Raw genomic sequence first — 21,965 nt, 5'->3', positions numbered from 1 at the left:
GCCACACCTGGGCATCATGATGTGCATCAGCAGCTGCGCTGTGTGGCCACGGCGGTGGTGAGCAGGGGCGGGGCGCAGAAGAGACATGGAGCCCTCCTGGGAGGAGGGCAGATTCTAGAAGACTCCACGTGCGGTCTCAACCACCCACCTGCCCTCTGCAGCCAGGGGACATATGGCGATATCTGGAGACACGCAGGCTTGACGGGGCGGGGGTGGGGGCCGTCTGGTGGGTGGAGGCAGGCGGTGCCGCTCAACAGTCTGGGATGCAGAGGGCGGCTGCCCCGGACGGCAACGACACAGGGCAGGACTCTGCTCGGGCGAGTAGTGACCGATGCTGGGCCCGCGTGCACCGCTCCCACGGCTAGGGCAGACACGCTGACTGTGCTGCGCCCCAAAACGGGATGCCTCAGACATGGATGAATGACAACAGCCCCCAGATGGCCACCGTGCTCTAAGCTACTCAGTCGGGCTCTCTCCCCACGGGGCCCCTGCCCCCCCAAGAGCAGGCCAGAGAATGATTGCGACAGACACACTGCAGGTCCTCCCGTGGGCTCCAAGAGTGGGGGCGTGGGCACCCTGGGATCCCACAGTTTAACGGGGTCCCGTGCCACCACCCCTTCTCTGGGGCTTCTCTGCACACCGCACTGCTGCCCAGAGAGAAGGCAGCATGCCGGCTGAGGCCGGGTCCCGGCGGTCGGCTCACCCGCGGTGCACGCGAGTCCCCGGAGCCCCCGGACCTTCACGTCTGCCTCTACTAGCCCGAACACGCAGCCCTCCCAGAAGGGCTGCTGGGAATGTGAACGGCAACACACAGCCGGAAGCTGGGCCCGCCTCCCGCCCACGGGGACCCCTTGGGGACCGGGGTAATTGGGGTGGAAAGCTCCAAGGCCCAGGGAGTGCTGTCAGGGAAAGCCAGCCCGAATCCCCACGTCACACAGACAGCCATAGGAACCAGCAGCTCTGTGCACACGGGGACAAGCACGGTCCTTCCTCCCACCGGGTGAATGTGGCAGCCCTCCGGCTTCTGACCTGGGAGGACCAGGCCTCCCCCCACACCCGCGTCCCCTGAGACCTGGCCTCTGCGTGGCGGGGGAAAGCTGGGCAGATGCTCACCAGCGCTTCTCCAGGGCCCCGGGAGCCTGTCAACACCACATCTGGGGCGGGGCCGCAAGGAATCCCAGAACCTTCGGGCTGGCAGGGCCCCACCCCACCCCCCACCCCATGCTTTCCCACAGGCAGAGCAGCCCTGGGGCACCCCTCCTGGGCTGGGGACACTGTGAGAAAGTCAGCCCCAAACTGGGGAACATCCACCAGCCTGGAAGCTTCTGCTTCTCGTCCCACTTTATCCTTCTGGGCTTCCATGGGATGGTCATTTACATCACGAGATGGGAAGAGGGTCTCCCCAGGAACTCCTATTAATCTAGAACCTCTGAATGTGACCTGGTTTGACGATGGAATGGAGGTGAGGATCTCATGATGAGATCACGGATTAGGGTGGGCCCTGAACCCACGAGGGCCCTTGGAAGACACAGAGACACGGAAAGGGGCCACTCGGCCAGCTACAAGCCCAGGGACCAACAAGCCCAGGGACCGCCGGAAGCTGGAACAGACAAGGAGCGACGCCCCACGAATTTCAGAGGGACTACAGCCCTGCGTTTGGACTTTTGTTCCCCAGAACCATGAGGGGACGACGGGACACCGTCTGCAGACAGACCAACGGGACTCACTCCGTCTGCACCAGATGCCCTGGTCTCCACTCTGTGCCTCAGGGACGTGGCTGGGACAAGTTGTGGCCTTGGATCCTGCTTTGCAATCAGTGGCCAAGCAAACAGTGTTTGGTCTCAGGCTCCTGCTCTGTAAGATGGGCTGTCACGTGTGGGGCCACCGGGCCTCCGTGCTCTTGAGTCCCACCTGGTGAGGGAGCTCCGCGTGACCGGTGCCCTTAACGGGCCTGGGCAGAAAGCACCGTGATGGGTGTCCTGCTTCACCCAGAGACCAGCGTCCTGGGAGGGCATGCATCCTGCAGCTGGCTCATCGGGCTCCTCTTTCGCATTTCCCCGCCCTGGAGGGACGTGCCTGGCACGTGGTGCCTGTCCTGCCTCTGCCTGATGTCTGGGAACGGTGATGGGGCAAGAATCTGGGTGTGGGCAGGCTGACAGGAGGTCGGGGCTTGTTCACCTGGCCAGTGTCTGTCCCTGGGACCCTCTGTCTTTTAGACCCCCGGAGGAGCGGGCCCCTCGGCCTCAAGATCTGCCTTAAACCTCAAATCCCAGTTGCAAAGGGACCTCTCCCCACTGAGCAGGCTGGGAGAGACCTCTGAGAACCAACTGTGCCCAGCACAGGGCTCTGTGGCTGCCACGGCCCAGGGCCCAGGCGAGCTGAGGGCCTCAGTGGGAGAGCCCGACTTTGCCGACTTTGATTTCATGCCGGAGGGCAGCACCAGCAAAGCACGTGATTCCAAAGCTGTTAGGATCCTGGAGGCTGAGTTAGTGCAGAGGTGTGCAGGCCCAAGGAAAAGGCCTCAATTAAAAATTATCAAAGAAAAGGAGCGCCTGGGTGGCTCAGCCTGTTGAGGGCTGACTCGTGATTTTGGCTCAGGTCATGATCTCAGGGTTGTGGGATGGAGCCCCATGTCAGGCACTTCGCTCCGTGCGGAGTCTGCTGGAAATTTTCCCTCTGCCCCTCTCCCACTCACATTTCCTCTTTCTCTCAAATAAATCTTCAAAAAAAATTTATCAAAGAACATCCACAGGAAAAACAACCAAGCCTGCCTCGATGGCACCTTCAGTACAAGTCTTCCCACAGGGCAGGCCCTGCCCTGCCCCCGGCCCCTTCCCTGCTCCTGGGACCCAGGTGACCAGAGTGGAGAACCAAACCCCAGCCCTGCACAGCCCCCCGGTGCAGTGCCCTGCGGTCCCAGCAGGACCCCGAGCCCCTCTGAAATGGGCCCTGAAGTCCTGTCAGGGGAGGCCTGCAAGGGCTCGCCCCTTCCTGTCCGGGCTGTCTCCCATGTGTCCCCCATTCCGAGATACCCCTGTCATGTTGGGACAGCGCCCAGACGTACGAGATAATCAACACCGGGTTCAGGAGCCTCCACTTGCCGTGCAGACCACACCCATGTCTCCCAGCATTTTGGGGCCAACATCTCGGCAGCGGGGTGAGTTTGTGTGAGCTGCTGCAAGCCTGGGGTGTAGGGGCAGGGGGCTGGGGGGCAGGACTGCTTGGTGCATGGAGACCTAGCCTCCACGACCTCCCTCGGCAGAGGATATCCTGCTCAGACTCGGCGTGGGAGGGAGGAGGCGCTCTATGGGCCCTTTACACCCGGACACCCGGGCAGTCCACGCTGTAACCGCTCTCCCGCTGGCGCTGCAGCCCGAGCAAAACCACACGGGTCCACACGGGTCCCACTGTGTGTCCTCTGGGACCGACCTGGGCAGAGGGACGCACCTTCTGCACCCCACTCCCATCTCTGGTCTGAGGAACGCCTGCCTGGCTTTGGGAACGGGCTGGCCTTAGGGCCGTGGCCCCCGTGGGGCGTCACACATAAGGGGTCCACAGACCAAAAGGGCAAAAGCAGGTGGCAAGCATGAGCCCCCAAGTGCCCTCCACCCACCCAGTCTGCCTGCTTCTCTGTGGCCTCCCCTGCTTTGTGCCACCGGACCCGAAATGCTGACCTGAGCTCTGTCTCCCCTCCTGAAAATGCTGGGAGCAAATCCAGACACCTCGCATGGCGCCAGGCACCACGGATGCCCTCCCACCCACAGCCACAGGGCAGCTGAGCAGCTCCCACACCAAGATCCCAGCCTGGGGCCGTGCAGAGCCGTCCCTTTGTCCCCTTAACTCTGTGCCTTCATCCAGCTGCCCCCCCGCCGCCCTCAGTCCTGGTCTGCGCTGGCGCCCCGTCTGCCTGTCTACAATTCTCCTGTTCATGCGCTGTCTGGTGTCCCCACCCCACAGCCGAGCCCTGGCCAGCAGGGCCAAGTCCCTGTCGGGGCTCAGCAGCCAGTCACACTCAGGGCCTCAGAAGGTTCCAGTGAAGGAGAGTGGGAAGAGCAAGGGTGGACTGCTCACGGGTCTCGAGGGAATGAGCCCAGCAGAGGCCTGGTGGCCGACCAATGGCCAGCTGAACTCAAACCCCCTCTGCAGCCCTCGGGCCCCCGTGGGTGCTTCGTGGGCTGGGGAGGAAGACCGGCCACTCAGAGCCCGGGGGAGCAGGGCACCCGGGGTCTGTGCCATGATGCAGCCTGGCTGGGGGACAGTCTGAGCACCATCGAGCCGAGCCCCGGCCCCAAGGATCCGGGCCCTCCCGCCTGCCATCAGCATGGGGACCCAGGGCGACGGGCAGGCTGCCCGAGGGAAGAAGAGTCAGACCACGGACTCCGTGGGAGGAGAAGGGCGTCAATTTTGCAACCATATATCCCCCAGAAGGGAAGGCATTCATCTGGGAACAACACAACTGTCTTGAAGAAAACCAGGAGGCAGAATTCTGCAGACGCCACACTGTATCCCGAGTTCAGAAAGGAACTGCTTCGGGGCAAGGGGGGTGTGGGGGGGGCGCAGGGGGGGGGAATGTTTCCTATAGCAACAACATCACAAACACATTAGGTATCCGAGCCGAACAAAAGCTCTTTGCTATCCAACTGAATTTGTTTTTACAAAAGTCAGGTCACCCCCTCCACATTCCTCATCTGTCTGTAGCTAATCAGACCGGCCCAGCAAATACCTTCATGAGCGGATCTTCTATCAAATGACACACTTCCTGGCTGCACAAAGTCTGGTCCGCCGGGTCCCGCCCAGCTGACTGCTCCACGAGGCTGCACAGGGAAGCCCCGACCAGGGTCCTCAAGACTCGAGGACTAAGGCAGATGATAAAGTCCTGTCTTCAAGGAGGTGCTAGACCCTGGAGCCCCGGGAAGGCTCTCGGAGTGCAGTGGGAGCCCCTGGAGCAGCAGCCCCGCACACACTCAGGGCCAACTGGCCCCTCCCAGCCCTGCCTGGTCAGCGCACCTGAGGCTGGGTGGGGGTTAAGGATTTCCTGGCTGATCTGACACATGCTCCCAGGATGACGTCGGGCTCCCTTTCTTGCCCCAGAAAGCGGTCTGGAAATCAGGTGGGATTTCCCCCTCGATGCTGCTGCTGATCGTAGCTCGTGGGTGCTGGGGTCTCATTAGGTCCCAGAGCCACGCTAGGAAACTTCACACACGTGAATGTATTCAATAAAGACGGTCTGCCCAAATTATCTGGGTTCTCACTTCCACGTTACTAGGTTGGTGTAGACCAGCATGTGGGCTTCTCTCTAGCCCCAGAGAGGGCCCATGTGCACCCAATTCTCCCAAATCATGAACCCCCCCTGCACAGGCCCACGGCCTGCGGATGCTGAGTTCCTATGATGCGTGGGGCCCTGTGTGGCCATTAGGGGAAGGGAGCATGAGAGCCCAGGAACTGAAGGAACGGATTTCTGGGTATCAAGGGCAGAAGCCCGGAGAACACGGCAGATACAGGGCCATCACGGGCTTTCCACCCACTCGATTCATGGCTAGGCAGCACGTGAAGAGGGTGGGCTAGGATGAAGACGCCCACAGAGGCCCACGGAGTGCCCTGCTGGAGAAGACTGCACACGAGGGGCACGCAGCCCTGTGCTGGCATGCGATCTTGGACGACGCGGATCGAGCCCCAATTCCGGCTCTCCTGCTGCGAAGCTGGGGGCACGAGTGCTGCCCTCCCGCACCCCAGGGCTCTGAGAGCACTCGGTCGTGGACAGAGGCCAACACAGAGGCTACGGGGCACCACTGTGCCTCCGCGTGTCACCCGCACACACGTGGCTGTGCGCCCTCTTGGTGACCCTCTCTGAAGGGGCCCTCAGAAGCTGCCCTGCGCCAGCCCCTGGGGGATCGCTGGTCCCACCCCCCCAGGAGAAACGCGTACTTCCCTTCCCAGCACCGAGAGGACGCACTGCCACCAAGTGCCATCCCGTGGGTGACCCACACGGATAAGACGAAGTGGCAGACCACAGTGGGAGGGGTTGGCATGGCCAGATGCTGGGGCTGGTGGGGGGCTCCTACATCCTCCCTGGGGGCGGCCACCCTCCATCGAACAGGCACTTGAGATGTGGGCCCCCGTGTGCGCGATCTGCCTCGGTCACGGTTCCATCCCACCTCGAGTTCCGTGTGCCGGGCGCAGCCCCGAGGTCCCTCTGCGAACTGCCATGTCCCCATCCCACCCCCGCCCTCACGTGTGGGTCGGAGAGTGGGGTTTGAGGGGACGGGTTGGGCCATTTCTCCCCATCACTCGGGATTTAACTTTGCTGTTCAGCCTCTGTAACAACGTCAGTGCCTCCTGCCAGCCAGCGTGACCGGCTCAAAGGAAACCGTGCAGGCTGGCACGGCAGACCTTCGGGCCGGGGCATTCAGGGCCGGGGACCACTCCCACCACAGGCACAGCAGGGCCTTGAAGGACACCTGGCGGGGGCGCCCGGAGCTTGCACTCACCCTTCCCAATCTGGATGAAGCCGAGCAGAATGATCAAGGCCAGCGCCAGGAGCTTGGCGGCGGCGAAGGCGTCCTGGACCCGGGTGGCGGCCTTCACGCTGTAGCAGTTCACGGCCGTGAGCAGCACTGCGGAGAGAGGGCAGCAGTGAGTTGCGCAGGACGGGCGGCCCCAGCGGACAGGGGCAGCCCCAGACAGGGGAGCCCAGCCCCTCTGGCGGCTCACACCTTCTGGGCCTTGTTCTGACTGACAGCTCTCCAGGCTCAAGGTCAGAGGCTGAGAAGCACACTTCTTGACTCTCAAAAACCTACAATCCCACACACCCCTAGGCTATCATAAAAATTTTTTAAAAAGATTTTTATTTATTTGAGAGAGAGCGCGAGAGGGAACACGAGCAGGGGGAGTGGCAGGCAGAGAGAGAGGGAGAAGCAGGCTTCCCGCCAAGCAGGGACCCGGACATGGGACTCGATGCCAGGACCCTGGGATCATGACGTGAGCCGAAGGCTGAGCCACCCAGGTGCCCTCTCATAAAGAACTTTGTTTTTTTTAATATTTTATTTATTTATTTGACAGAGAGAGTGAGAGAGCACAAGCAGGGGGAACAGTTGAGGGAGAGGGAGAAGCAGGCTCCCCGCGGAGCAGGGAGCCCAACGTGGGGCTCGATCCCAGGACCCTGGGACCATGACCTGAGCCGAAGGCAGATGCTTAACCATCTGAGCCACCCAGGCGCCCCCATAAAGAACTTTTAATGAATGAATTTCAACCTCCTGCCAGACTCTGACCACAGCCCTGCCCCGCCCTGCCCACGCCCCACCTGCTGCACACCTGAGGCCTATCCTCAGAGAGCAGGTTACAAATACAAATGCACCTTTGCCACCGGAAGGAGTCTGTGCTCACCTGTGTGCACCCCTCCCCATTTCAGCCTAATTCAGGTGCCCACACAGCCCACCTAACTTCCCGAAGGTGGGAAACTCTTTTTGCAGAGAGAACCTTCTGGAATCCCACAGAGGAAACAGGTAAGTGAGGTACTGTTAGCATGAATCCACGTGACAAACCAAGTGATGGGACCCCGGGGGGCAATTCTGACACGTGAGATGGGGACTGAAGGCGAGGCCAAGCCCAAGGAGGGGGCGTCAGCCAGAGGCGACACTCAGCTGGGCCCAGCTGGGGGCTTTAATAGTGTACGTTGAAAACTGGAAGTCACACCAGTCATAGCTGGTCCCGACCTGGAAGGCGGGGGACGTGGGGCTGAGCGGAGGGGGGCACAGGTGGGCCCCCAGGCCAGGCTCCACAAACGCGCCCGGACGCACACAAGCAGGCCCTGCCTGGCTTCCCGGGAGACCCCTGGCCCTGACCCGAGCTGGAAGCATCCGTGTGGTGACGGAGTGGGTGTGCAGGAGGCGCGGTCAAGCGTGCAGGGACCCCGGGAGCTGGCTGTTACCGCACCCACTTACAACGAAGCAAAACTACATTAAAACGAAGGCAACAGATCCTCAGCGCTCAGACCTTCCAGTCCACTGCTCCTCCGTCGTGTGTGCTCTCGGCCGCCACGAGGGCGAGCTGGCCAGGCTGCGGCTCGGCTCTGCGCACAGCGCCCTCCCGGAGGCTCGCGCGACCAGCTGCCCGGCAGCACCCACAGCAGGGAATCCGCAAGGGCACAGAGCGGGGCCCTCCTTTCTCGGGGGCTGGTCCTCCAACTTTAACCCGCAGGACCTGTACCTGGGAAGGGCCTCTGCACGAGCCCTCCACACCCGCTGCTTCTCCACGGGCTGCAGTTAAGGTAAGAAACGCTGGAAAGGTCTCACACCTTTTCTCTTTTCGACACAGAACTAACCCAGGACTGGCAGACCCCAAGGGGGGCTTCTTCCCCAGCTAAAGTCAATCAGTGAAATTTTACAATTTGAGCAGTAAGGCCCAAAAAAATAAATCTGCACTAATGAACTGGATAAGACCTGGCAGTTCGGGCGCCTGGCTGGCTCAGTTGGTTAAGCGTCTGCCTTCGGCTCAGGTCATGATCCTGGAGTCCCGGGATCGAGTCCCGCATCGGGCTCCCTGCTCAGCGGGGAACTCCTCCCTCTGACCCTCCCCCGTCTCATGCTCTCTCTATCTCATTCTCTCTCTCAAATAAATAAATAAAATCTTAAAAAAAAAAAAAAAGACCTGGCAGTTCAGGTAGAAGAAAAACATGAACTCTTCCAGCCCGCTGCACCCTGCCACCTGCTTATCGCTCCAGGAAATTAACTGACACCTTAGTAGCGCCCCTCCCCCACGGCCATGTTCCTCACTGCTTGGAGCCCCGGCTGATGCAATGACAGGCCAAGATTGTGCTCCGCACTGAAAGTTCAGATTGAAAACTGCTCTCAAAGTCGTGACTTGTAGCTGCCACTCCGGAGTTGAAATACTCAGGAGCTCCCTGAGCTGGGTGGGGCAGCAAAGAGCAGTGGCCTTTGGGCCTGGCATGGACCCCAGCCCAGTCCCTTGGGGCTCCTAGGCTGTCTGCTCCTGCACCTGCCAGGCCACATAGTAAAATGAGCTGCGGAGAGGAGGTGGGGCTCCAGACACAGTGTCCACACCACAGGGCTGAAGGAGGAGTTGAGCCTGGCCGGGAAAGGCTCAAACGTGCACGGGGCAGACAGCCCCGGGGACCTTCAGTGTGGCCCCGGGGAGTGGGCACATGCTCAGTCCAGGCCCTCAGAGTCAACGGGGAGATGGCTGTCCTGTATCAGCCACGTCAGCGATGCCATTCCCCGCACAGAAAAGAAAACAGAGGCTCAGAGTGGCCCCCTGCCCCAAGATGGTAGGGGCAGACCCCAGACTGAGACCCAGGTCTCTGGGGTCTATCTGGCAGCCCCACGGTAATCACGGTGGAGGGCAGGGAGGGGAGAAGTAGCGGGATTCCCTTGTCCTAGGCGTCCAGGGGAATGCTTTCAGTCCGCTGCTCATCGATCCCACCGGCCACATGGCTGGGATCGGGATGGAAGGGCCTTGGAGGGCAAGCCCACGCTCGGGGCCTGTTCCTTCCTGCCACCGGATCCCAGGGAGCCTGTGCACAGCAAGAGGGCGGCGCCGAGGTTTCCTGGGACAGCCTCACATTTCCTTATGGGGTAAGCGTGACGGTCATGGGGGGCACAAATGCCTCTGGCCCCCCTCACCAGGCCCAAGTGGCTAGCATTCTGTAGGCAGATGCACTTCCGTCAGGAGGCCGGCCCACTGCATCACTCCCCCCATCCGTGCCCCAGGGAGGCAGGGCGGGTGGGGGAGGTGTGGCCCGGCCGCACTGGGAGGCGGCTCTTCCCCGCCCGCTGGACACCCTGCCCAATGTGGCTTCTGGCAGGCTGGTCTCCTGGCAGAGGCGTGCGGGCACGGCTCCAGACACCGGAACAGCCGAACCGCTGCCTCTGCTCCGCCTGCTCCTCTGGGGTCTTCCTACCCCCTCCCCACTTCGCAGAGGACAATTCAGGCTCCAGGGAGGGGAGCAGGCTTGCCCGGAGCTCCCAGCTCATGGTCGGTCCTGCTGCGGTGCCCACTAATGCTGTGCTGGTCTTAGCGGTCACGGGGGCAGGACAGGGGCCCAGAGTCCCTCCTCTTCCACGCCGCTGCCCCTCCGTCGGGAACACGAGGCGCACAGCCTGCCCGGCCCAGGTCTGATCCGCTGCTCCCGCTAGGGCATCTTGAGCCCTTCAGGGCTCTCTCTTCACACCGACGCGGCTCTAGGTCACGTCCACAGTAACCAGGTCATGGTCAGGCAAGGCCGGCTGCAGGCGGGAGGGGAAGGGACCTGCTCACAGGACAAAGGGGACCTTGTAACATCCACTTCTTTTATACAAAGAATTGAAATACCTGATGAAACCTTAATGTTCACTGACTGGCTGACGAGTAAACAAACGCTTTAGTATTCTCCATGGGGTTTTTTTAAAAAGTTTCAAAACAAAATACAATCCTCAGTAAGCAAATGCGTTCCTCAGGGACCCACTGGCTTCTGCCCTTCACGAAAGCTGGTCGTGCATCTCAGGGCCTTGCCTGTAGCTCCAGCACCTTGACCGGACGCCTTCAGAAGGGGGGCTGCCGCTGCGGGTCTGATGGGGACACTGGGGTCCGGGGTGTAAGGAGAGAAGGTGCTGAGGGTTATGGTGTGGTCCCTACGGACTCGCAGCCCTCCAGGGCCTGTCACACGAGCAGGCCGGCCGACAGGGCAGAGGTGCCCGGGAAGGCTCCCCACACCGGCACCCCCAGATAAGCAAGGCTGTGCTCACACATGCCGACAGCGGGGGCCAGGAAGGTAAGCCAGCTCTGGGCTGCCTGAGCACCACCAGGAGCAGGCTGGGACCGGCGGCCGGTCCCGCACACTGGGAGCTCGTCCTTCAGGTCTGTGTCTGTCCCATCCTCGTCCTGCTACGACCTGGGCCACATCACACCCAGCTCAACCTCAGCAAAGGAGCCAGGGTCTCGGGGGCTCCCTCTGCACCTCAATGGTGGGTAGTGCTGCCCAGTGAGGGAAGGACGACCCCACAGCCTCACGGGACACCTGGTCACAGGGAGAGCCTGGCTGCGAGCTCCAGCCCCGGCCCCAGGCTGACTGAGTAGGGGACTTGGGTTGAGATTCCTGCCTACAGACCCAGGGCTGCACGTCCCCAGAGGGCCACTCGGCCCTGGGCGCCAGCCCCGTCCAACCTGTTATTCTCAGGCTCCCCTCAGGGAGCACTCTGGGACGCTCCCCGACCCTGAGCGTGGGGTATCCTTGGGGAGTTGCCATCGGTGGGGCTTGATGTGACCCGGGACACCCCGCATGCTCTCTGCTTCCCCATCCCATGTGGGGCCCCCATGCTGCGGACGTCACAGAGGCATGGGGGTGGGGAGCACAGAAGGTGCCCCGAGCGGGGGGGACGTACTCCCCACTAGCACACAGGTCACCAGCCTCCTCCTGGCAGTGGCCTCTGTCTCTGGGAAGGTGGTTATCTGAGCAGGACTCAAACGCTCCCTCCCCAGCCTGGTCCCACCTGACCTCTCATCCCTCAATGCCGCCAGGGACCCCAATCGCCCACCACAGCCCCGACTTCTGCTAGACAGCAGCCTCGTGTTAAATGTACTCATTCGGCTGTTTCACCCAGAGGAGGGGGGTTGAAACTCAAGGGCAGCCTGTTTTCATTTAAAAACACCAAAACAAAAAAAAATTTTAAAGATAAAAGTAAGTAAAAAAATAAACAAACACACCCAAACAAAACACAAAAAACACATCAACTGAGGGTAAAATGCTGACGGGCGTAGCCGATGCAGTAACCCGGGCTGTGCTCTCTCACGACTGTGTGGACGCCAGTACCAAGGTCAGCAAGGATCTTGCAAAAGTGTGTGTGAGCACTTGATGCGGGCTCAGACTCACTCTGTCATTCGGTGCCCTCGGCGCACCCCGGTGGCAGGCCGACCCCACCCCCTCTGCTGACTTGAGGTCAAACACACCAGGGGAAGGTCACGAGTAAGCCCAAGAGAACCACCCAAAACCACAGCATCTGGGTCCTGGCTGGCACCTACTGATGAGGAAATCAGTCCAATGCCCCCCCCCCCCCGGGGGCCGCAATGACGGAGCCCACCTCGTCCCTGGCCCAAGGCTCTGCAGGAACTGTCCACCCCCAGAGATGGAAGGGCCCCAGGGTCAGAGCCCCCTCGAATCTCACTGCCTGAGTCCCACCTAGGAGCCACAGGCGGGCTCCTCAAATGGGTCTCTCTAAAGAAGGTGCTTTCTGCATACGGTTTTCAGGCCCTGGACGCCAAGGGCCAACTTCCGACAGGGCGCCAGGCTGCTCCGCAGGCTCCTGTCCTGCCTTCGCCTTACTTATCCCAACCCACCCAGCACACACAGGGGCCCAGAGCTTCGTGGGGGCTCATTTATCAGCACCTGCCCCCCTGGCCCCCGGAGGTGCACATGTCCTCTGAGCTCACCGCGAGCCCCCCTCTCAACAGGCAGCCTGGCGGCCCTGATCACCTGGGCCTCCCCCACCAAGCACTTCTTCGTGTCCTGCCTTAACTTTGTCGGCCCTCCCAGAGACAGATAGGATCTCACACTCCCGGACGCCAGAGGCCCCTGAGGGCCTCTTGGGACAGTTGGTGGGGCCCCATCCCAGAGCTTCTGATTGGCAGGCCTGGATGGGGCCGAGAGTCTGCATTCCTAACTCTCCCCAGGGACGCCAGGGCTGAGGGCCCAGAGATCCCACTTGGAGAACCGGAGGGCGATTTCACCTTTGCTAGGCTCCAAGAAAAGGAATGCGCATGACCCCAAACCACCTGACAAGGCCGACTCCCCTCTGGAACGTGCTAGAACACAGAGCCACAGTTCAGGTCTAGAGCTCTGCTCCAGACCCGCCCAGGGCAGGGAGCTGTTCCGACAGGGCCCAAGGCTCCCTCAGCCAAGGGGTCACTGGCAGCTTGTGGAGAGGCCAATGTGACCTCCCCATGCAAGTGGGACACTGGCTTTCAAGCGGTAGCCCCCCCCCGCCCGCCCCCATCTTGTCCATTCACTGCTTCTCTGTGTAAAGAAATTACCAACAGGCCAGTGTCCCATTTTCAAATTCCCCATGACCACCCCTGGAACATGCATCTCCACATTTCTTCCCATTTTTAACCTGACCCCGGGGTTCACCAGGTGTCAGGAATGGGGCCAGCACGTTCGTGTCAGAACACACCAGCAAGGGGCAGATTTAGTCAGCTCAGAGAGCTGCCAGCCCCCCCGGGGCCTGGGGCGAGCAGGAGACCCTCCCAGACAGCGGCCTCTCGCTTTACTGGGCTTTCCTGAGGCACAGTCCTGGAGAACAGGGAGGTCCCCAAGGGCCACCTGCCCCAAGAACAGCCAGGACAACCAGGAGGGAAGCCCTCCCTCGGCTCTGAAGTGACCCCCGAGTGCTGACATACTGTGTGACGCTGGGCAGGCTGCTCAGTGTGTCTGGTCTCCGCACGGCTGCTGGGGGTGGGGGTGAAGGAGCATGCGAACTTGCTGCCCAGCAGCCCACCAATCGGTCACTGCCAACTGTGAAGATCTGCTCAGGACAGACCAGGCTATTGCTCAGGAGGCTCGGTGCCCTGGGGGTCTCCCTTGTGGCCTGGAAACCCCCAGTCCATCCCCCCTGCTCCTCCAGTCATTTTACTGAAGAAGAAAATGGAGGGAAACCTGCTGTAGTCACAGGCCGAGAGGACGGGGGGCATCTAGCCTCATCTGATGGTTGGGTAAATGGAGCTCAGAGAGGTTGTCCGGCTGCTGAAAGTCACACAGCCCAGGGAGCAGGGAGAGGACACTCAGGTCTCCCAAGTCCCACTCCTGTGCTCTGGAGCTTTGGGGCTTCGACCCTGGCTCCCCCACCCCACACTGTGCCCCCATCTTGCTAGTTCTGGGGAGCCTGGGCATCAATCCCCCCAACCAGGTGATTCTAAAGCCTACCGATGGGGCAAATCCCCCAGGGACCCACCCCCCACGTGCACACGTGTGACGCCCGTGTACTGAGCACCGTCCAAAGGGAGGGGCTGGGTGAGTGGGGGGATGCTGGCCTGTGTGGGTTTAGGCCTGAGTCTGAAGCAGGCTGTCCCTCTGGCGTCTGCCGCTCTCTGGACAGAGGGTTCTTGTGCAGGCCATGCAGGGACCGTGCCCAGGACAGGGCCAGCCAAGGGCATCCTGGGAGGGTGCCCTCACGGTGTGCCCCCCACTAGGCAACAGGGCCTGACCGGAGCTAGAGAGCGTGCCCACGCACATCTCCCTCCTCCCAGGTAAGGCTGCCCCAGGATGGGGCCCAGTCTGTGCCCCAGCCCGGACACGTCAGCACGGGGTCTTCACGGGGGCTGCAGGCTGCTGAACCTCAGTGAGGTCTCCCACCCTGGAGGACAACCGGGGCTCACAAGCCCTCTCCTTTTGTGTCCCGGAAACAGCTCACCGCCAGGGACCCCCTTCCCCGACGACCAGAGGACACTCTCCGGTGACCAGGTCGGACAAAGGTCCTCAAACGCCCTCTGTGCCTTGGCAGTGATGATCCCACTGATCCATCGGAACAAAATGCTCGTTAACCAGACTGTGCTTTGGCCTCCCTTCCTCCCCAGACCCCTGGCCCTGGTCCCCCTCAGGGCGAGCCAGCAGACGGCCTCCACGTGGGGGGAGACCTGTTCTACCTGGGACCCACCGGCCATCGCCCCCCCCCCACATCCATCCCAGGTCTTTGGGTCCTCTCCCTTAGCTCTGGGGGGTCTAAGATGATTGCAGGAGACACCCCCTACCCCGGGCCTGTAACACGAGGGTGCCCAGATTAGACATGGCTCCAGCCAGGCCCCGTCTCCACGCACTGCTGCACCCAGGAGGGCCACAGCTCCTGGTCCCCAGCTCATCCACTGTTCCCCCCACCAGGCACAAGTGCTCTGTCGTGTTCGATTTCCAGACAGTCCCTCTTGTCATCTGTCCCTGCAGTGAGGAGACGACTGACTCATATACCCTCTGCAGGCATGACCTACACACCCCTGCCCTGCTCTGAGACACAGGCCCAGAGAAGCTAAGCACCCAGTCCCAGGTCACACAGCCCAAGGGACTCACAGAAGTTGGGGGACAGGGACAGGGCCTGGGCCAGTGTCCCCACAGGCCTTCTGCAGCAGCCCTAGATAACTCAGGCAGGACATGAATGTGTCTGTGCTGAGTGCTGAATCCCGTGCCAGCCCTAGGCAGCTCACACGGACATGTGCAAAGCACGAGGCTGGCCACAAGGTCACGGTGGGCTTCAGGCCCACGTTTCCCTGCAGTGGCCTCAGTTCTATATTGGCCACATTTTGAGTAACTCACAGACCATCGCGGACAATCAGTTGGGCCTCAGCAGCGACAGACGTCAGCCAGCAACCAAGGTCAGGGCAACTGAGAGCAGGATCGGGTTGCGGGTACCGTGCTCCAAGGGCCCAGATGGGAAGGTGGTGCCAATTCCTCACATAGCGGAAGGGGTGCATGTGGCCCCGAAAATGCCCCTGCAAGGAGACAGGTCTGCCTGGACAGGCATGCGGGGGAAAAGATGCCTCCCATGCTCTGAGCCTTCCTATGGCACACGGGTCCTGGAGGGCCTGCTGGGATGGCGCAGCGTAGTCCTGTCAGCAGCATAAAGCCCAGCGGTGGGGACAAGTGCGCTCTGGGCAGCGCCCTAGGCCAGCGATCCAGAGAGGGCCCAGGAAGGTCAGGCCCACTGGGGGGTGCAGAATCAGGCAGCCCCTGGTTCCCAGCACCCCCAGGCTGTGGGACACAGAAGGTGGACGGGGACTGGAGACGCACGTGGGCACGGGAAGGGGGCGCATGCTGGGGGGCAGCTGGGGGCCTACCCCACCCCAGAAGCTCCTCTGCAAGGTAAAGATCTGGATGGGAAGAAGAAGGAAAAACGAAAGGTTCCCTAGCCAGCTGTGCATATGGGGGGGGTCAGGGACCCCAGTCAGGGGGACAAGCACTCCCCAAAGAGTCCGGGATGGGACAAACCTCAGATCCCCACGTCTCCTTACCCTGGCTGACCAGATGCCTGGACCTGGTGACCGACATCACCCCCAGGACCCTGACATCTGCCATTCCCTCCCAAGATGCGGCCGTGTGTCCCCACACACGCGAGGACAAAAGGTGGTTCGGCACGGGCAGTGGGCTCTCAGCCCACCACTGCCTCAGTTTCCCAACAAGAGGGATGACAACAATGGTTTCAGAGGCTGGGCAGGAGCATGTGAGGAGAGGCGTGAGTCCGAGCGCACGGCAGCCAGGAGACGTCAGATCCATTTCTGACCCCCTTGAGGGGCAGGGGTGTGAGAACCTCATGACTATGCACACTTTGGAGTTAATACGCCTGAAACACATTTCTGGGCAGAGTCTGCACATTCCATTGGATTATCAAAGGGGTCCGTGACCCAGGGGAAAAGGGTTAGAAATGCCCACCCAGCATCTCCTGCTTCCTTGAGGTCATGCGCTGTTGTGAAGGACCCCACGGGGCTGAGCTCCAGTCCCGTGACTCGGCGTGACTTGCTCCGGTGGCTGGAGCATGTTCACATCTGGCTGGGAAAGTCAGATTTCAGTGCTAATGACTGGGCTGTCGTCTGCACTGAGCTCACGGCTTGTGACTCTGTGGTCGCCAGCAACTTGGAAATACCCAGAAGCCTTTGCCTCGTGCAGAGACGGGCCCAGCCCTGGCAGTTGGCAGGTGTTCAGACACCCTGAACCAGGCGATACAGTGGACACATCGTGTAGGCACCTCACACGCCCAGGAGTGGTCACCACCTGGAGCTGATGGAGAAGAGCCGGTCAACTAGAAGACTGGGGGGTATAGCCATGGCCTCCCCTCCCCCTCTGGTCATTACCCCAACTGACTTAGCCTCACATTGGCTAGCCCTGACCCACAGCCAGCCAAACCCGTTCCTGATCTGTGCCCCTCACCTACGGGACAGCCAATCTCCTGCCCCCGGGGTGGGAAGGGGCTGCTTCCTGTGGGACAGGCACGTCGCGGCTCAGACCCCAGCCTGAGAGGGAGACAGCAGCATTCACCTCTGGCTCTTCCTGCCTTCTCGCCATTCTCTCTCCTTCCTGCTCCTTGCTAAACTGGAAAAGAACAAGTTCTAGGGCAGCTCAAGATGTGAAAGGTAACAGCAGACAGAGGGTGGTGTTGAGAATAAACTCCAGCCACCACGTGGCCGGGACCCCGTGCACCGTGCTCGATGAACCCGTCGTGGCCGAGAGTCCTCGCGTTTACCCAGGCAGAGCTGTGACCAGTTCCCACTCCACGGATGTGGGAACTGTGCTGAGAGGCCCAAGCGAATTTCTTGAAGCAGAACCCTGGTCTGTTCCCATGCAGAGCGCATGCTCTACCTGACACCAGGTGTAAAACATCTCAGGTCACAGGACCGCGGAGGAACACTGACCCCCACCTCATACGGATTTGCCCGAACCAGGGGCGTGGTGCGGGACTAACCCACTTGAGGGGAGCCTTGGCAACCCCGTGTGTCTCCCATGAGAAGGCAGAAGGAAGTGCCTTCCAGACCCCACGAAGGGCCACCACCCTGAAGGGGACCCTGAGTTCTGTAAGCACCTGGCGAGTCCAAGCCATGCTGTTCCAGTGGGCCCAGTCTCACCCCCTCCAACAGGGAGCGGGGAGAGGAGGGTGGGCCCCCAGCCGTCTGCAGCCCCTGGCCTGACACCTGTGTCGGGTAGGAGTGACCACGACGCAGCAGAGGGAGAAGTGGCCCTTTCAGACCCTTCTAAGAGCCCCTCCCTTGACACAAAGGACCCAAGCAGGTTTCTGGACTTGGGCCAACTCGCACTTTGTGCTCCTAGCTTGGGCCCCTCCAGAGGCCGATGGACCCATTTTACAGAGAAAGCTGGCCCAGGAAGGTGGGGTACACTGCCCGAGGCAAACTGAGGCTGGCGAGAATCTCAACTCCAGTCCGAGTGACTTCTGCCCAAAAGTAAAAGCCAGCGCCATTGTAGTTTCAAGCAAACACTACCAGGTTTTGGTTTAGCAATAACGTAAGGCTGGTCTCACGCCAGATCCCACATGGCCATCAGGACTTACAGAGCGAGTTTCTCTCGCCTTTACGTGCACGGAGAAACCCCAGAGCCACACTAGACAAGGGCCCCATAGTGGTCGTTTTGGTCAGACCTGTAAGAAAAGGGCTTTATTCCCATATATATTACCGGCAGGACCATACTAAGCACCAAAGGCGACCTGTTTCAGAACAGCCTTTCTTAGGAAGCAGAAACTGTGGTGGATTATGTCCAGGGCACTGAAAAGACCAACCAGCAAAACTGAGAACTTTGCTCAAGCACCCACGACACACCACTGGAAGGAGCGGGCCACCGGGCCCTCCCAAGGGGCGCTGCGGAGCCGGGGGCTGCAGGGATGGGCTCGAGTCGGAGAGCAGAACAGAGCACCTTTCCTCTTCTTGGGGAGAAATTCTAGAACCCAGCCATTGTGGGATACCTGGAGGGCACTCAAACTGTCTGTGGCTCTTCACGGCCTTCTCAGATGCCCCTGCAAGGGCGGGCCTGCCTCCCTGGAAACCCATAACCGTTCTCCATGCTCAGTTCAGAGCAGCCTCCGCTGGGCAGCTCTGACTTCTGGGAGCCTGGGACCAGCCCTTGTCCCTTTCCAGACAGTGAGGCTCTAGACTAGTGCTCCTCCTGGCAGACAGGGAGTCCTTTTCTGTAACTGAAAATCCTCTTCCTCTCAGACAAAGCCACCCACACCCAGGCACACGTAACACACTCCCAAGGAAGTTCAGGGAAGAAGAGCCACAAAGGCTGATCAGCACATGGAAAACATCACCCCCACTCACAACTCACACTGGTAGGGCGCCTTCAACACCCCTCCTGGCCAGGCCCAGCAGTGCCACAGGGCCGTGGGGCAGGTGGTGGGCCCACCGCAGTCCCTCTGCAATCTATCTACTTAAACCTGAAAGTTTAAAAAGGTACTTACTTCTAAAGACTAGAGAGAGAACAGGCCTTTAAAGACATTATCTGGGCGCCCGCGTGGCTCAGTTGGTTGAACATCTGCCTTTGGCTCGGGTTATGGTCTCAGAGTCCTGGGATCGAGCCCCACATGGACTCTGCTCAGCGGGGAGCCTGCTTCTCCCTCTCCCCCTGCCCCTACCCCTGCTTGTGCACGTGCTCTCTCGCACAAATAAATAGTCTTAAAAAAAAGAAAAAGACATCTGTTTCCCTACATAGTGGGCCCAAACATTAAATCATAAGATTATACGATTATTATAATCGTATCATAAAAAGTCCTTTTGCCTTTAGAGGGGCTTTTCCTTTCTCAGACCAGTGTGTCGTCCCATAAAACCCTCATCTCAAAGCCCCACCAGAAACCACAGGTCTTCCTGTCCTCAAGCAGATCGACCTCCTACATTTGGGCAAATGTTTTTTTTTTTTTTTAAGCTGAGATCCACATCCTGAGACCGCCCCAAAAAAGGCAAATAATGCTCCTTCACGGGCGTAGCTGCTCTGTTCAGGGTCTCGGGAAAGCGTGTGATGTCAGGCGGCCAAGCAGAGCTGCCCTGGGTTTTGCCTTCTGGACTCACCATTTTATGAAACGTGCCTGTCCCCACACTACAGTGTGGCTCGTGCAGGAAACTTGGTCCACACACTCCATAATCCCCACAGCACCAGCAGGGCACTGCCGATCAGAAGCCACTCCTAGTAACCGCACAGTCCCCGAGTTTCGAGGCCAGGACCCCAACCCTGAACGTAGCCCTGCTGGCTCTGGACCTATATGCACTATTAACATCCAGGCAAATCCTCACATCAGGTGGCAGCTCTGAAAACAGGACGCTTCCATCCTGCGAGGCTCCTTAGAAGTTGGCCAAGGGGTAGGTGTAAAAAGTGCCAACGGCCAAAAAAAGAGAAGAAAATCACATGATGTTTGGTACAAACGATTTTTTTCTGAAATCCCACCAGAAAACTGTTTTGGCAAAGCACTCAGAGTTCACCGGGACTGTATCCACCAGCATAATGCAGACCATGCCCATTGTTAGGAAGAGGACCAGGGGCTGTTTTCCAGCACAACTTGGGATCCCCAAAACCCACGCTCCACCCCCAACACACACACATTTAATTTGCAGCCAACCACCCCTCTGTAACTACTCTTGACACTGCTGCCCAGAGGGGCACCACAGGATTCTGTTAGTACTGGTTTCGCGTGAGCTAGCCTCGGCCGATTCCTGATAAGCCGGTTTCGAGAGCAGAAATGAATGATTTTCTCTTTAACTACAATTTCTGTCTGAGCAGTCAGCACTGGGAACCTCAAACAGGAAATGCGCTTTTCAGACACTGTACGGACGCGCAGCTCATGAATGGACGAGGTGAGGAAGTGGGACACACACACACCCCCTCCGCCCTCCCCGAGAGCAGGGCAGGGGCCCTGCTGACTCACCACCCAATTCCCAAGATGAGGTGGCCGCGAATGAATGAGGCTCACAGGGGTTCTCCGGGGACCGGCCCGCCCGCGGCTCGGTGCCCACCCCCCGCCACCCCGGGCCGGTACTCACGCACGCAGAGGCAGGCCACGAGCTTGGCGGCCTCCTCGGGCACCGGGCAGCTGGGGAAGAGCGGCTTGAGCAGGTAGGTGGCGAAGACGAGCGCCACGATGTACTGGGAGGAGGGCCGGATGATGAGCAGCTCGATCCAGAGCTTGAGGAAGGCGGGCAGCGAGCCGTACACCTCGAGCATGTAGGCGTAGTCGCCCCCCGACTTGGTGATGGTGGTCCCCAGCTCCGCGTAGCAGAGCGCGCCCACGATGGAGAAGACCCCGCACACGGCCCACACCACCAGCGCCAGTCCGGGCGAGCCCGCCTCCTTGAGCACGCCGGTGGGCGTCACGAAGATGCCCGAGCCAATGATTGTGCCCACGATTATGGCCACACCGTTGAAAAGCGTGATGCTCCGCTGCAGGGTCACGCCCTCCGCGCCCTCCGCGCCCTCCGCGCCGTCCGCGCGCCGCGTCGCCAGCATGCGCTCCCGCGCCTGCCGCTCCTCCTCCTCGGCCGCCGCGGGGGCCGCGGACACGCGCCGCTTCGGGCCGGAACCGGCCATGCCGCCGCCGGCCGGACCACGCCACGAGTCGCGCGCCGCCGCCAGCGAGCCGCTCGCTCCCCGCGCCCCCCGGCTCCGAGCGCGGCTGCCGGCCGCTGCGTCAGGCCGCACCGCGCCGCCGGCTTTATACGCCGCCTCAGGCCCCGCCCCGGCCCCGCCCCGCGACGCCGCCGCCCCTCCTTTCGGCGGCGCCGGCTGCGCCCGCCCCGTCCGGCTCCGCGCGGCGCCGGCAAGCACCTGCTCGGGCCGCCGCCCGCCCCCGCGGCCCGGGGCCCGGGGCCCGGAACCGAGGCTGGGAGCTGGGGAGCCTGCCCGCCTGGCCCGTGCCAGGGCGCTCAGGCCCGGTGGGGGCGCTGGGCGGGGGTGATCCCCCACCCCCCGACCTGGTCTGCTCCTCCTGCCCACCTGGGAAGTGTCCAGGTTGGGCCTGGGGTACTGAGTCCCAGTCTGAGGCCACGTGCTGAGTCCTTGTCTGGGCCGATTACCATTTTATTCTACGGGGACTCTCCATGGCAAAGAGCAGAGTTCAGGGGCACAGCTCTAGAAGCAGCGACCTAGACTTGGGGAAACCAGAAATCTGCATAAGCTCACTTATATTGACTTCATGGGGGATGCCTGGAAGGAGCCCCCTGAGCACCCTGCCCCCAAATCCAGCAGGAGTTGAAAAGAAGGCCATCTCAGGATGGATTACGGTTTCTCAAGGAAGGCGATCATGTGGCGAGGTCCCAAGCACCCCACCTGCACTCACACAGCAGAGGCACCTGCAAGGGCGTGTCCCCCGGGGCTGGCACTGCCCTGGACTCCAGGCACCTGACGGTGGAGGCGGGCGTCCTCCAACAACAAAAGAGAGCCGATCAATAATCACACGTGGAACTGTAATGAGCCAACGGGTGCTGCCAAGACCTGGAATGCCTGGCGGGAG

At 60.9% G+C, this 21,965-nt stretch overlaps 1 protein-coding gene across 1 annotated transcript in view; it reads right to left on the bottom strand.

Moving 5' to 3' along the window:
* The window catches only part of SLC7A5 (solute carrier family 7 member 5), a 33,912-nt gene extending 12,865 nt beyond the window's left edge, over window positions 1-21,047 (bottom strand). The window contains exons 1-2 of the mRNA XM_081806253.1: window positions 20,500-21,047; window positions 6,489-6,614 (exon numbers count right to left, since the gene is read on the bottom strand). Coding sequence (XP_081662379.1) covers window positions 6,489-6,614; window positions 20,500-21,043 — 670 coding nt within the window. The 5' untranslated portion in view covers window positions 21,044-21,047. The remainder of the gene's footprint in view (window positions 1-6,488; window positions 6,615-20,499) is intronic.
* Window positions 21,048-21,965: the final 918 nt, after the last annotated feature.

The sequence above is a fragment of the Leptonychotes weddellii genome, chromosome 16 (genome assembly GCF_054177405.1).
Source record: "Leptonychotes weddellii isolate Sample4059 chromosome 16, ASM5417740v2, whole genome shotgun sequence".
Classification (NCBI taxonomy): domain Eukaryota; kingdom Metazoa; phylum Chordata; class Mammalia; order Carnivora; family Phocidae; genus Leptonychotes; species Leptonychotes weddellii.
This window is presented reverse-complemented; position numbering and strand designations above follow the sequence as displayed.